Source organism: Sminthopsis crassicaudata, chromosome 2 (genome assembly GCF_048593235.1).
Source record: "Sminthopsis crassicaudata isolate SCR6 chromosome 2, ASM4859323v1, whole genome shotgun sequence".
Lineage (NCBI taxonomy): Eukaryota > Metazoa > Chordata > Mammalia > Dasyuromorphia > Dasyuridae > Sminthopsis > Sminthopsis crassicaudata.
The window spans coordinates 599,568,240-599,582,101 of NC_133618.1; the positions used below are offsets into that span (position 1 = coordinate 599,568,240).

Genomic DNA, 13,862 nt, shown 5'->3' on the forward strand with positions numbered 1-13,862 from the left:
CTCTGAGGCTTTTCTTCTAGGCATGGTATCCGAGCTTGCTCCTCACTGAATCCCTTGCTGCTCTGGGCTTTTTTATAATATGCCATGGTACATTCATTCCTTCTGGTCAGGACAACCATCTCAGCTAGGATATAGTGGCCAAAACTTCTCCCTGATAAAGTTAAGTTGAAAACCCTTAGTCAAAGCTACCCTATCCAACTAACAAAAGACAGATCTAGTGCTCCACATAAGATTAGGGTTTTCCTTATCAATCCTTATTTCTCTGAGGAAAATGAAAGCCACCTATTACAGATCTGGTTTAGGACTCTGGGAATATTCTAACATATTCCTAAAATTTCTAAGCTTATTTTTAAATAAATTTGAGATTGAACTAAAAGCAGACTAGAGAAATAAGCTCAGTGTATTCTCTATCCAATTGAGGAATTTTTGTCTTTAACAATTGACAAAAATATAATTATCACCTAAGGTAGCCATGAAAGAGTTATAGAAATTTAAATCTAAAAGTTCCATGCCTACCCTTAAATAGGGGTGTTTTGAGAGCTCAAGGAAAAGTCAATTGTGCTATTTATAAGCATATCAAGGAAATTCTACTGTTTCAAAAAAGTTGGATGCTCATGTGAATCATCATATGTTTGAGTTTTTTGATTATTTGAGCAAGTGATTTGAAAATATAGTTTTGTTACTTGCTACCAGTGTGGCTTCAGACAAGTTACTTTCCATTATATACTCATCTGCAAAATGAGAGGATTAGATAGGATGGCCTCCAAGGTTCCAAATCTATGATCATCTGTCTCCCCTTCATTAAGTAAAAAGGTTGTTATAAATAAGGGACTCTTAAGATTTTTTGTGTCATGGACTCTTTTGGCAGTCTGGTAAAATTTATGGACCCCTTCTCAGAATGATTTTTTAAAATTCATAATTAAAGGAAATTTAAATTTTAGTAGTTAGTGAAAAATAATATTAATTTTAAAATCTTTTTTAATCATAGGATAATTTGTTTATTTTCTCATCCAAATACACTTGGAAGTCTTGTTTTCCAAGGGGTCTGACTTGCCCCCACCTTGCAGGGTATAGGCTAGTGGACTTTTTTTCAATGATCTTGACATTGATCCTTGTTCCTCTTGCAGAGCTGGATTATCGAAACTCTTATGAAATAGAATATATGGAGAAAATCGGCTCTAACTTACCTGTAAGTTTTTTTGCCTTCTAATTGTTACACCAATTATTATGCTTCTATTTACTGTTCTATACTGTAAATGTTAGGAGAACATAAGAATCAAGAGCAAATGGCAGGTTGAGTGTGTTTCTCTTATTACAGCCTGTTCTGTTCTGTTATCTCTAAAGAGTTATTCCACCCTCAATTGGACTGACCCATAGAGGAGAAAATTCTAAAGAGGAATCCACTGTTTTGCATACAAATCAATTCTGCAGAGAAGTTGACTAGAATTGGGGGTATAGATCGTGGCTGTATTAACTCATCAGTTTAAGATCCAATTATTGTTTGTCATAATCATTTGGTTTCTTGACAAAGGATGTAAAGGCTTTATATTAAAAAATGATTTCTTTTGGGGAAAAATTTGCTCTTGTCTAATACATTGTTGTTCTGTCACATTGATTCTACCCATATTGTACTTATTTAATAATTAGAATTAATTTCATTTCTTTTCACAGCATGATGATGGAACCCCGAAGAAACAATCTTTGTATCTTATGTTTGATGCCCCTCAGGAGAGTCCAGTCAAATCTCCTCCAGTTCGGTTATCTGATTCCCCAACTCCATGTTCAGGGTACATTATTCACATAAAAAGCCTTTTACTAAATACTACTAAATAATGATAAATACTAAAAATGTAAATAAATGATACTAAAATATGTTCTACTTTAATGAATGAATGAAAAAGTATTGAATGCTTTCTAAGGGCCAATCCTTGGCATAAAGACTGGGGAGGATATTAATAAAAATCCAAGTCTCTTCCTGTTCTCATGGAGGTTACATTCTATTTGGGAAGAAGCTATTTATGGAAAGGTTCAAATTCAAAGTGCATAATAAGGTTCAAGTGACCTTTAAGAATTATCATCATTTAAGGGCAGCTAGATGCAGTGGATAGAGCACCAGCCCTGCAGTCAGATGTCTCCTGAGTTCAAATCTGGTCTTAATCACTTAACCTTATTGTCTTAGTTTCCTCATCTGTAAAATTAGCTGAAGGAGGAAATTGCAAACCACTCTAGTATCTTTGCCAAGAAAACTCCAGATGAGGTCACAAAGAGTCCTATTTGATTAAAAACAGCAGCAAAATGAAGTGGCCCTGTGTTATTGATCTTTCAACCGCTATTCTAACCTCTAGCCTAATCTAGACCTGATAAGCAAAATTTATCATTTTGAGAGTAAGCATGCTTCTAATTAAGGCTAAATCTCTTAAAATACATATATATATATATATATATATATATATATGTGACTTTTTTTTTTTTTTTGCTTTTTTCCCTGAGGCAATTGGGGCTAAGCGACTTGCCCAGGGTCACACAGATGGGAAGTGTTAAGTGTCTGAGCCCAGATTTGAACTCAGGTCTTCTTGACTTCAGGGCAGTATTCAGTATTCAGGCGTAGTATTTGTCCACTGCTCCACCTAGCTGTCTCTCAAGTTCGACTTTTTGCTCCCTTTTAATTTTGTTTCAGTTATATATAGATATAACCTTAGTTCATAATATATGTTTCTGGATAGACCTGGAGTCTCAATTGTAAATTTGGACACTTTCACCCTTTTTCCTGCTCTTTGTTTCTCTGAAGGTGGAGATTGGACTCATCACTCTCTCTCCACTGCCACCCTCATGGTCTCTTCCTTTATTTGCTAGTAATCTTTAAAAAAAGCATCTGGCCGGAAGAGACATAGAAACTGATTGCTGGCTCCCCTCACCCTTGTGTGATGATTTAAAAGCAGCCCTTAGTTCCTAGAGGTGTAGATAGGATCTTCCTGTCCCTTACTTCTACCATATGTAGATGGATGGTGAATGGTACAATTTGTACCAAATTGTAGGGAGTCCCTAATGTCTGCCATCTTATTTGGGGAGAATACACGTGAAAGCTAAATATTCCTGGAGGAGGCCTAAATGATAGCTTATTATCTCTCTGACTTTGGAGATATTTCTAAAGAAAAAGATGAAAGACAATTTTTTCCTCCTCTTAGGTCAAGTTTTGAAGAAACAGAAGCTCTGGTGAATGCTGGCATGAAAATCCAGCATCCAGTCTCACGAGTCCTGGTTCCCAGTCAAGAGACACATTTACAGGCTTCAGAGAAATCAAACCAGAAAGAGCCCATGAATTTAGGAACGACTTCAGATGTTCTAGAAAGAGTAAGTAGTAACTTAATAAGTTCAAAGAACAACTGCAAATTTAGGCCTAAGATAATCAGACCTCATAAGTACGCAGGCATCCGGTGGTGGACTAAAAGCAACATCTCAAGCTGCATCCAAAAAATCAAGTAGATAGTGAGTTGCAAAGCCTAATAACAATATGCTGTCATATCTCACTTATATATTATCTTTAAAGAGAAAAACATTCTAGAAGTAAATCTATTTTATTTTAAAATTTTCTTTGCTTTATTTACCATGATAATGTTTTTGCTTTTTATTCTGAGTCCTTATGACTAGATTGTCACAGACAAAAAACTCTGGTAGTTTAAGATATTAATAGATATGCTAAGGAAGAATATAATCTTCTGAAGTGAGCAATAGATTGAACCAGGCCTGAGATCCCCTTTGATTCATTTAGAACTCATAAAACAAAAGATTCTTGTCTCCTTTTGCACACTGAGATCTTAGAGCTTAGATGTAACTGGGGTGGGAAATTCAATTTGAAGCTTGACACAAAAAAGTCCATTCTCTTCTACTATCCATAGGCTTTCTTAAGTATCAGAAAAGTTTTTATCTATTAGTTCAAATCCCTGTGTAACACCCATTATATGTGTGTGTGTGTATATAGATATACATTTATATGTATATGTATATATATATACATAGACACTCATACATAAATATATAAAAGTTAAATATTAAATCTTGAAGGATATTCGGTTTCCAGTAATTTATACATGTGTATATTCATACATACACATACATACACATACATAATATATATTTATATTCTTCTTCGTTCTCTCTGAAGATAGAGGTTGAATCCACTACTCCCTCCCTCATGCTTTCCTCCTTCATGTGCCAGTAATCTATAAGAAAAGAAACTGGCTAGAATAAATATAGAAGCTCATTGCTTATAGATAGATAGATACATATTATATATATATGTATATATGTACATATATACATATATATACACACATACTATATTTATTGTGTTCCTGTGTGTACACACACACACACACACACACACACACATATTGAAAGCAGTGTCCTTCAGGATTTAATATTTTACTTTTATTGAACTGAATACATTTTTGAAAATGAAAATCTGACTTTCTCTTTTAATGATCTCCTATCTTCTTGAGAGAAACATCTAGATAACCCAGTGGATACAGTGCTGGCCCTTGAGTCAGGAAGACCTGAAGCCAGACTTCAAATCTGGCTTCAGACACTCACTAGTTGTGTGATCATGGAAAGGACGCTTAATCTCTTTCTGCTTCAATTTTCTTTTCTGTAAAGTGGGGATAACAATGGTATCTACCTTTTAGGAGTGTTATGAAGATAAAATAAGATTTATAAAGCACTTTGCAAATCTTGCAGTCCTATATAAATACCAGCTATTTTTATTATTATTTGAAACATCTTTTCTTGTCTTTCAATACATTTACCTTTCTAGCTAAAACTTACTTAATTTGATGAGGATGCTTATATGTTTATTACTTGTAGCTTGAAAAGTCAATAAATGGATCAATTCTTTCCCCATCCCCACCCCTAAGCTGCCCCCATTATTGCCCTAGGCAATAATCAAAGAGCCTATTAGTTTTTGTTTTATTTTTACAAATGGGTCATAGGAGGGAGGGTGTCAAAACAGTTCAAATAGCAGTTACTTCTCCCTGCAGTCTAACTAATCTTGAAATACCTGTTAAAGAATTAGCAATGAATTTGATAATTTCTTTAGCATGAAACCAAAAATGTCAGGCCAGTAGATGATGCTCACCTAGACTTGCTGTTCCTCTTTCTCTCCTCTATTTTCTGTTCTATATCCTCCTTACCATGTAGACAGCTCCTGAAGATTCCTATGTCTCTGCTGAAGCTCTCCTCAATAGGATATCTCATCAAACCTCAATATGTGATGCGCTTGAATATCTAGAGCCTGATTTAGCAGAAAAGAATCCCCCAATATTTGCTCAGAAACTTCAGGTTTGTAGCCCAAGTGTATCCTGTCAGTGTTCCTTTCTATAGTTTATCACACCTCAGTAGAGAATGAAGTCCCTTACACTAAAGCAAACCAAATTATGATTTAAATGGGTGTGAAAAGGGGGATAAGAGGAGGTGGGGGTAGTCAAAAGTCTTCCAAATAAAAATATTTTCTTCATAGCCAGTTATGTAATTTTTACCTCTGTAGATTTCAAAATGATATGAATGTTGTGATTATATTCTTAACAAGACAATTCCTTTAAAATCTGGGGATAGACCTTAAGGCTCCATTTTTCAGAGGTCATTCAGTATCCCTAAAGACATTTCTAGTAATTTGTTCACTGGACAGACTGTATTAAATCACTCTTGAGTGAGCTATTTATATACAAGAGAATTTCTGTAACTCCCATTGCAATAATATCTGGATATGGTATAACATCTGGAACCAAAATAATTATCTAGCATCTAATTTAAAGTTGGCAATTTGAATTGCTCTTCACTATGTGAGAGGACTCTCTTAATGAATAGATCTCTAGAGATTATGAGAGCAGTGTAAGAGATAAGGCTTTATTGATTGATATTATTGGGAAACTTTATATTAAAAAATGTATTTTAGGAAGTGTAGGAAAAGGAACAAAAACAACCAAAAATTTCACAAAATTAGAAAGTATCTTCAGAAGTGTAATACTTTTGTCTCCTGGCAGTTATTTATTTGAAAGGCTTCTGCATTGTTTTTAATTTTTAAGAATTCAGCCTTCTGTTGTTCTGGGCTGCTGAGGTGTTTCTCATGAAAAGAACACTGACTCTGTGTGTTATATCTGAATTGTCATCACAACGCGTTTAAGTGTGGCATCCGTTCTCTGGATGTGGACAACATTTACATCCTGTCTTAATGCATTTTTCTCCCCACGGTTTACTCATAACGCCACCACCCAACAGGAGGAGTTAGAGTTTGCGGTCATGAGGATAGAAGCGCTGAAGCTAGCCAGACAGATTGCCCTGGCTTCTTTCAGCTCCTTAGATACCAAGGTACCTGCTCCCTGCCTGGAATGCACTGTTACCTGGGTGTGTCCTGTGTGTCAGTAACGAGGCAGGAGGCAGCTTTCCTAACCGTGATGCACAGGTGTGATGCCAGGAGCCTGCAAAACAGCATGTCTGCCAGAGCAGAGAGCAACACAGTCCCTTGTAGATTAAACTCAAGAGCTAAATCCCGTTACAGCTTGCAGAACTCTTCGGCCTTGGCCAGACTCCTCTAATACGGTGCAAGAATGCTGTTCAGCACTTACGTGCCAGTTTAATTTAGTGGTGATGAAAAGCCATTTTAAGTCCTAAAGTTGCAGATTTTGTTCTTGACCAGCTATATGTGTGTGTATGTGCTTGTGTGTACTTGGCACATAATAGACACTTAATACATGTTTATTGATTTGTAGAGTATAGCATCTGTCACTGAGAAAGAGGGCTAATTATTTGGATTTTAAAGTTTCAAAGCTCACAGGAGCTTGCTTCTCTCATGCCCTAGACAATTAAAATCTGAGATTAAAAAGAAGTTTCTTTGTGATGTTGGGCAAATCATGTTATCTCTCTCAATTTCTTCATCTACAAAAGGATGACGTTGGATGAAGTTGGTGATCTCTATTATCCTCCTCAACTCTAAAATTCCATATGGTTTAGTGATTATAATAATGGAGATTGATCACTAATAGAGTCTCAGTCCAGTCTTTTGAGGGTAGTTATGTTTGTTATTTTCATCATTGACATCCATAATTATAATGATCATCATAATAATGCTAATTATAAAAGAAATATAATTAGCTTATACCTATACTTTTCAAAGTACTTTGATATATTCATTATTTTATTCCATCTTCATAGTGATTAGAGCATAGTGAATTATTACTCCCATTTTACAGATGGATGAGTTGCCAAAGAATAAGCAATGAATCCGTGGTATAACCAAGACTAGACCCTGAATCTCCTGATTCCTCACAGTGCTCTTTCCATCCTAGTTCAAACCCTTCTGTTCCTACTTTATCCACTTGCTCATGACATACCAGTTGTAGGTATCTTTGTGTTGTTTGATTATAATTTCATTGTTCAAACAATGCCCATGAGCAAGTGGGATGTCATGTTCTCAAGAAGAATGTCTTGGAGAACTTTACAATTTAATGAGAATGTTTATGGCTTCTAGTGTTTAGATTGGACAATATCAGACCCAGGGGGAATTATTGTCACAATTCCCGGCTCTTGGTTTTCTTGTTCCTTTTATTACCAACACAAAAAATTGCTGCTTTGACCCCAACTTCTTTATTGACTTAATTTCTTTTGGAATAGGAGACTCTAAAATTGAAGAAAGCAGGGGAAATTGCTTCAGATAGGTTTATTTCTCTGCTGTGATAGAATGAATTTGTTCTGAAAGAAGTTGTTTCACCTAAGTAAATTTGTATGACTTTTTCCCTAAATAGTGTTACTTCCTACTTGTAATGAATATTGATAGAATAGATATCTCTTACCTCTTAGGAACTATTGATCATGTTCAAGTCATGATTTGTTCTGCTATTGCTAGGTGAAAATTGCTGGGAATTCAAACTTCTTTTGAATTAATATAAAAAACAATAAGGTTGAAGAATAAATTTGGAACCACTTAATGGGCTTTAACTCAGTGAACTATTTCTCCAGTGCTGCAATGATACAAAGTGGAAGAAGTATTCATCTTTAATTTATTGCAACAATCTATGATTTTTTAAAACAAGTCATTCACTAAGCTGCAGGAATGTGAGAGTAGCTCAATTTATATAAATTCAAGATTCCATTGAGTCTCTAGCTCATATGCAAGTTGTTCTATGATCTCCTCTATGTAGTATATAGGTACAGAATTCTATTGGAAAGTGTTGATTCATAGAAAAAGAAAACAGCAGCCACTTATATTATTTATTGTTTTTCTTACAAATGTATTTTAGCTGTAGGTTGACATAATATAGATTCTGCCGGTTCAGACTTTAATACTAATTGGGATCTCTTGGAACTAAAATTTTGTGTATATGTAAGTGATAATGAAATATGATGTGATGTGAATCACACAGGGTTTTGTAGAGTAGACTCAATTTGTATTCCATATTAGATGACACCAATTAGACTACAGGAGCATAATCTTTCAGGAAACAAGCAGATTTATCTAACTTTCATTAAAGAGGAAGCCCCCTCAGGAAACATCAATAGCAGTCAGACTGCCTGATTGGAATTTTATCTTTATCTCTATAAACATCTTTGAATTCAGTTTACAAAAAAAAGTAGACTTTATTAATTTATCCTCATGTGATCACATTTGACACTGAGCTTTTCAGCGTGCTCTTTTGCTTCCTATATAAACAGAACCTTAATGTATTTTCTGCACAGGTTTGCATGAGATACTAGCAATGAAGAGATAAATTTCAAATAAGTATTTAACGGATCCTGATTAAAAACAGATAGCTTTTCTGGAACAGGACTCTCACTTCAAAAGATCTAATTGTGTGTATCACCAGATAATTGTATGAATATGTTTTTGGAAGAAACAAGATAAGAAGCATATTATTAGGAGAAATATTTTGTTTTCCACGAGGATTGCTTATTCCCCTAAGATTCTTCTCTTGATGACAGAAATGTGCAAATTGCACATTGTGACAAGAGCTAGATACTAGCCCTTAAATTAACACTGTGATATTCAAAAAATGCCTCTAAAGTACGATTATGAATCAAACTTAAAAAATAAGTTGGTATGGAATGGAGGCAGAGGTGGGGAGGATAACTACTTTTGTTTCTCTTATTGTCTAATTTTAGAACAAATTAATGAAAATCTACACTAGCAACATGGATATTGTCAGACCTAGGACAAATAGATAGGGATGGTAAGCTAGATTTGGGAAAACCAAAAAAAAATCTGAAACCAAGATGCCAAGTAAGCAGAAGTCAAGTCAATAAGCATTTATTAAGCACCTCATATAACAGGAACTGTGCTAAGTTAGAAAGGAAATATTGAGGGATAGGAAGACCTTGATCCTGACACAGGATTCTCGCCATTTTGAGTCCTCAAGGACAGAGTATCAGTCATAGAAATCAGGATTAAGTGAAGACCGACAAGAAGAGATAAATAAGAGACAGAAGAGCTAGCAACCAAGAGAATTTACAGCAGGGAGGAAGGCTATTAACGCCTTTCTATTGACATGGAGCCAATGGCTGGCCTTCCGGGTCAGGATAGGGCAATAGCTCTTTCACATAGTCAATACTAGAACAAGTATTGGTATAATACAGTGATTTCCATACCTGGCAGCTCCAGACAACTTTGATCCAATGCCATCATTTCTTGCCAGACCCACTAAGTTTTATAATCCCCACGCATCACGGATATTCAACTAAGTTGGGCAAGCATTTTATATTTTCTTTCCAAATATGTATACCCAGTTGATGCCTGTCCTGGAAGACTTCCTGACTAAAAACTGAAAATATTGAAGATATTCCAAAGAAGTATTTCTATGCCTTACCTGGAAGCTACATCTTCAAAGCAGCCAATATTGTGTGATTGCTTCAACAATTACTCATGCCATATTTGTATAAGAACTTGTTAAAAATGAAAAAAATCAGTCTACTATTTAAATTTACTACCCACATGATACCAAAAAACAAATTTGGCTGGATCTTTGTTCAAGTCCATGAAAATAATTTTATATATATATATATTTTAGTGTACATAAGACTTTCTAAAGTGAATCTACTACTTTGTCTCTTTTCTCATTTTCTTGAAAAATTTTTTAAATGAAAGCAGAAATGAAGAAGGATTTCAGGAGATCCTGGATTGTAAAATGAGGGTATTTGACTGGATCATCTCTAAATCCCTTCCATGATGCTCTGACAAATACCAGTTGTGAGATACTGGTCACCAAATTTCTTAGTGTCAGACAACTTTCTAGGGTAGTTAAGTTGCTTTTTTTTTTCTTCTTGCATAGATAGAGGGAGTTTCAGCCTAGGATTTCCCTACACTATTGAAGTCAGAGTTTCTGGCTTCCCCTTCTTCCCCGCCCACCTGCCCCAGGCAAAAAAGAGCGTGTTGAAGATAATGAAATTATTTGCTTTCTGAGAAAGGCCTTTTTAACCCATCTGATAAGCTTATTCAAAAGACTTCATGGGTCTGTCTTAACCAGTAATCTATCAATTCTGTGCTTTCTAATAATAGAGTTTCCATTATTTCTTTAAATGAAAATAATTCAGCCATTGACAAAGCTCCCAGGTGCAAATAGAGAACATTTATCTAGTCAAATAATAATAGGCCATCAAGAGATCTGTTCATTCAAGCAGTTGAATAGGTGTGTAGAAAATTAGCAGTGCCAGTTGTGGCCAGGTTGGCAATGACAGTGTGTGTGTGTGATTCATAAACTGTTTGTTGTTCGAAGGCAGGCTTGTTCATGGTTTGTGGGTCTGTTAACTTTTCTTGTTCCTCTGAAAGAGCAATTTCAGGATTGTTTGAATGAGCAAAAGCCTAATCTAAATCTGATCTTAAAACACCATAAATGAGAGGCAAAGCTGTTAACTTCAGTGAAAGGGAAATCCTTGGGGTCAGGGAAACCCAGAGCTCACCGGCTGCATTTCATTAACAAACAGATGCGCATTCACTCATTCAAATTGGTTGTGAGACCATTTCTCCTTTTAGAGAAAACACCAGGTGGCTGCTGTGAAAGGTGACAGTGAATCACTGTGCCTGCCAGGGTTAGCTTTCATTTGTTTAGAAAGCTCATCATTGTCTAACTATCATTGGTTTCAGACTAATACTAGTAAGGTATCTTAAATTCAATTAATTTGAGATTATGCGTCAGAGAGTTTGATTGATTTTCATTCAAGATTGACTCATTTGATAATTGCAATAGTCTGACCATTAGGCAGTTTTCTTGTATTTCACTGGGCCTCAGTTTCCACATCCATAAGAACCAACTCAGACATTCTGAAATTCTATCACCTTAATCTCTTTCTTGTTTAATATACCCATTTAGCACATGTGGACAATGACTTTTTGTTAGTAAAAGGGGAGGTGACATTATATAGTGGAAAGAGCACTGGCTTTGGAGTCAGAGGACCGGGGTTTAAAACCTACCATTTATGTTTATTATTACCTGGTATGATGTGGGGCAACTTGCTTTACCTCCTTGTGCCTCACTTTCCTTATCTGTGAAATGAGAGGATTGGATTGGGTGACCTCTAAGATCCCCCCAGCTCTATCTAGATCAGTGAGCCTAATTAGGCTCATGCAGAAGTTTTTTTGCTTCTGACCTTGTCTAATTCATTCATGTGTTCAGCTTTAATCTGTGTCTTATTATCTTCCATTTTTTGATAATTAAGTTTTGTTGTACTCAATAAATTGAAAGACATTTTAAGAAAAGTGGAATTTACCTCCACCTACCTCTGACATTTGAGCATTTGTACTTTTCCCCTGATAGTTTAATGACATCAGTGAGTTCTTAGTACATCTTAATATTTTTCAAACTAGTGCATCTCTAGGTATTATATGAGCATGCTACTTAGAATGTCAAATTCATCTCTGTAATCCTAAAAATTGAGGTCTAGGGATACCACCATCTGAGTAAAAAAAGCAGTTGTTTTAGACACATGTCCACATTAAATTGGCAGTCTTTTCATAGCTGAGTATTCTTGGTCAAGTCATAAGAGAAAAACCAAACCAGTAGAAGTCCATCTCTAATCCAAATTCAAGCACTTTTATTACCCTTGCATGAGTATTACTAACTAGTCATAACAAATTGCTTCAACACCTCCAGTCCTATTCATTAAACTTTTGTTTCAGTTTTGTTATTTTTACTATGTGAAGTAATTTTCCTTAGAGACTATGCTTGGCAGTCTATATTTGCATCAAAATAATTCAGCCAATACTAATGCCTCTTGTTGAATTTTTTTCAAAAGCCAAAATAAGAAATTATCCTTTAGTGTTTCTCGCTGCTACCTTTCTGCTCACAGAACTATTTGAGAACAATAGTTCTCAAATTATGATGGTTGCCCTTTAAATGGTACTTTTTTTTGATTACCAATATTATAATATAGTGTTATCACATAATTAAAAATTATTTATAACAGCTACAAAGGGAGCAGAACAGATCCTTTTATTCTCATGTATTTCTTTATTAAGTGAGGTTCACTGAACCTCTGAGATTACGCCTGCCAATAATACTTAGAGTAGAATTGGGCTGATTCTTTTGTTTCCTCCAGTCCTAGCAGCCACAGCAGATATTTCCTTCTTTAGAATGAACAGCAGCTAGAGGTTAATGAATGGGACTGAAATCATTGGTTTATCCTTTACTTTGCAGTGCAGTATATAAACCTCTCTACTTCCATAATTCATTCTACTAGTCTCCTGTTCCAGTCATGTCTCTACACATAATATCATGCTTTCACATGCTCTCACGGTCCTAAACATTGTCATAGGAATAGTTAGAAGAAAAGTAGAGACTGGGAGAGGAGACCATAGGACAGAATTGTCATTACTATTCTAAGATCACCATCTTGGTTCTGTAAGGACTTCATATTGAAAATATCCCCAGTCAATTTGATCCAGCTGATCAGTAGAAGAAAAAAAACAACCAACCAAAAAAAAACAAAAACAAAACCAAAAATAAGCCAAACACACACCCATCAACAACAAACACCCTGACTGTTTAGATGTATTAAAAAAATTAGTTACCATACTCAGCTGAGTTTTTCACTTTCCAGTTCTTCATCATGTAAATCTACCTATGATGAAAGCATTGCTTTAGCCAGTCATAATCAGCCAACCTTTTAATGAACAGGGAATATTAATGTCTTTTTAAGATCAAACTGATTGACTATAGAATGTTTTCGGAAGCTTATCTGATGGAAAGTTACTCCGCTGGGAACATTTCATTGATACTGCCTGATCTAGAAGCTGAATCTCACCAGAGCATGCATAGTAGTGAAATGTATGCAGTCTTACAAAGGTGATCAAATGCACATCCATTATAAAGTAGGAAAACCTAGAATGAAATCCAACATCTGCTTCCCTCTCCTTTCTTCCTATCATATGTGTGCTGAAGAAGCAGGATCCTGTTAAATAATGACTCTGTTCACGCTTGTTCCGCTTAAATGTTTTTTGATTCCTGATAAATGGATATGATAAACAGGCTTCTCATATAGTCTATTTAAAGGCAAACTGTACCCCTATCTAACGTCATTGTTTCCTGCACAGGTGCACAATGATAGATTTTTCATGGGTTGTGTCTCACAGTTTTCCCATCCATTATCATGACTCTTCACATTTTCTCATAGTTATTTGTGTTCATCATTTAAAAAAAAAAAAAAAAAAGCAAACATAAAAAAACCCATCACTCTCCCTTCCCATCCTTCCCAATGTGCATACACACACACACACACACACACACACACACACACACACACACAATTGACTCATTCATGAACTGGACTGATGTGATCTTTTGTCTTATGATTAATGTTTACCTTTTTTTAATTAACAACAATTCCAC

At 35.4% G+C, this 13,862-nt stretch overlaps 1 protein-coding gene across 6 annotated transcripts in view; it reads left to right on the top strand.

The window, feature by feature from the left end:
* TACC2 (transforming acidic coiled-coil containing protein 2) overlaps positions 1-13,862 on the top strand; it is a 306,311-nt gene that overhangs the window by 273,171 nt on the left and 19,278 nt on the right. For 4 of the 6 annotated variants that reach the window (XM_074295774.1, XM_074295775.1, XM_074295776.1 and 1 more), the window contains 3 exons: positions 1,128-1,189; positions 1,672-1,787; positions 3,186-3,351. In XM_074295774.1, coding sequence (XP_074151875.1) covers positions 1,128-1,189; positions 1,672-1,787; positions 3,186-3,351 — 344 coding nt within the window. Of the gene's footprint in view, positions 1-1,127; positions 1,190-1,671; positions 1,788-3,185; positions 3,352-5,193; positions 5,335-6,270; positions 13,844-13,862 lie in introns of those variants that run through there. The other 2 variants (XM_074295773.1, XM_074295778.1) reach the window with 2 other exon arrangements.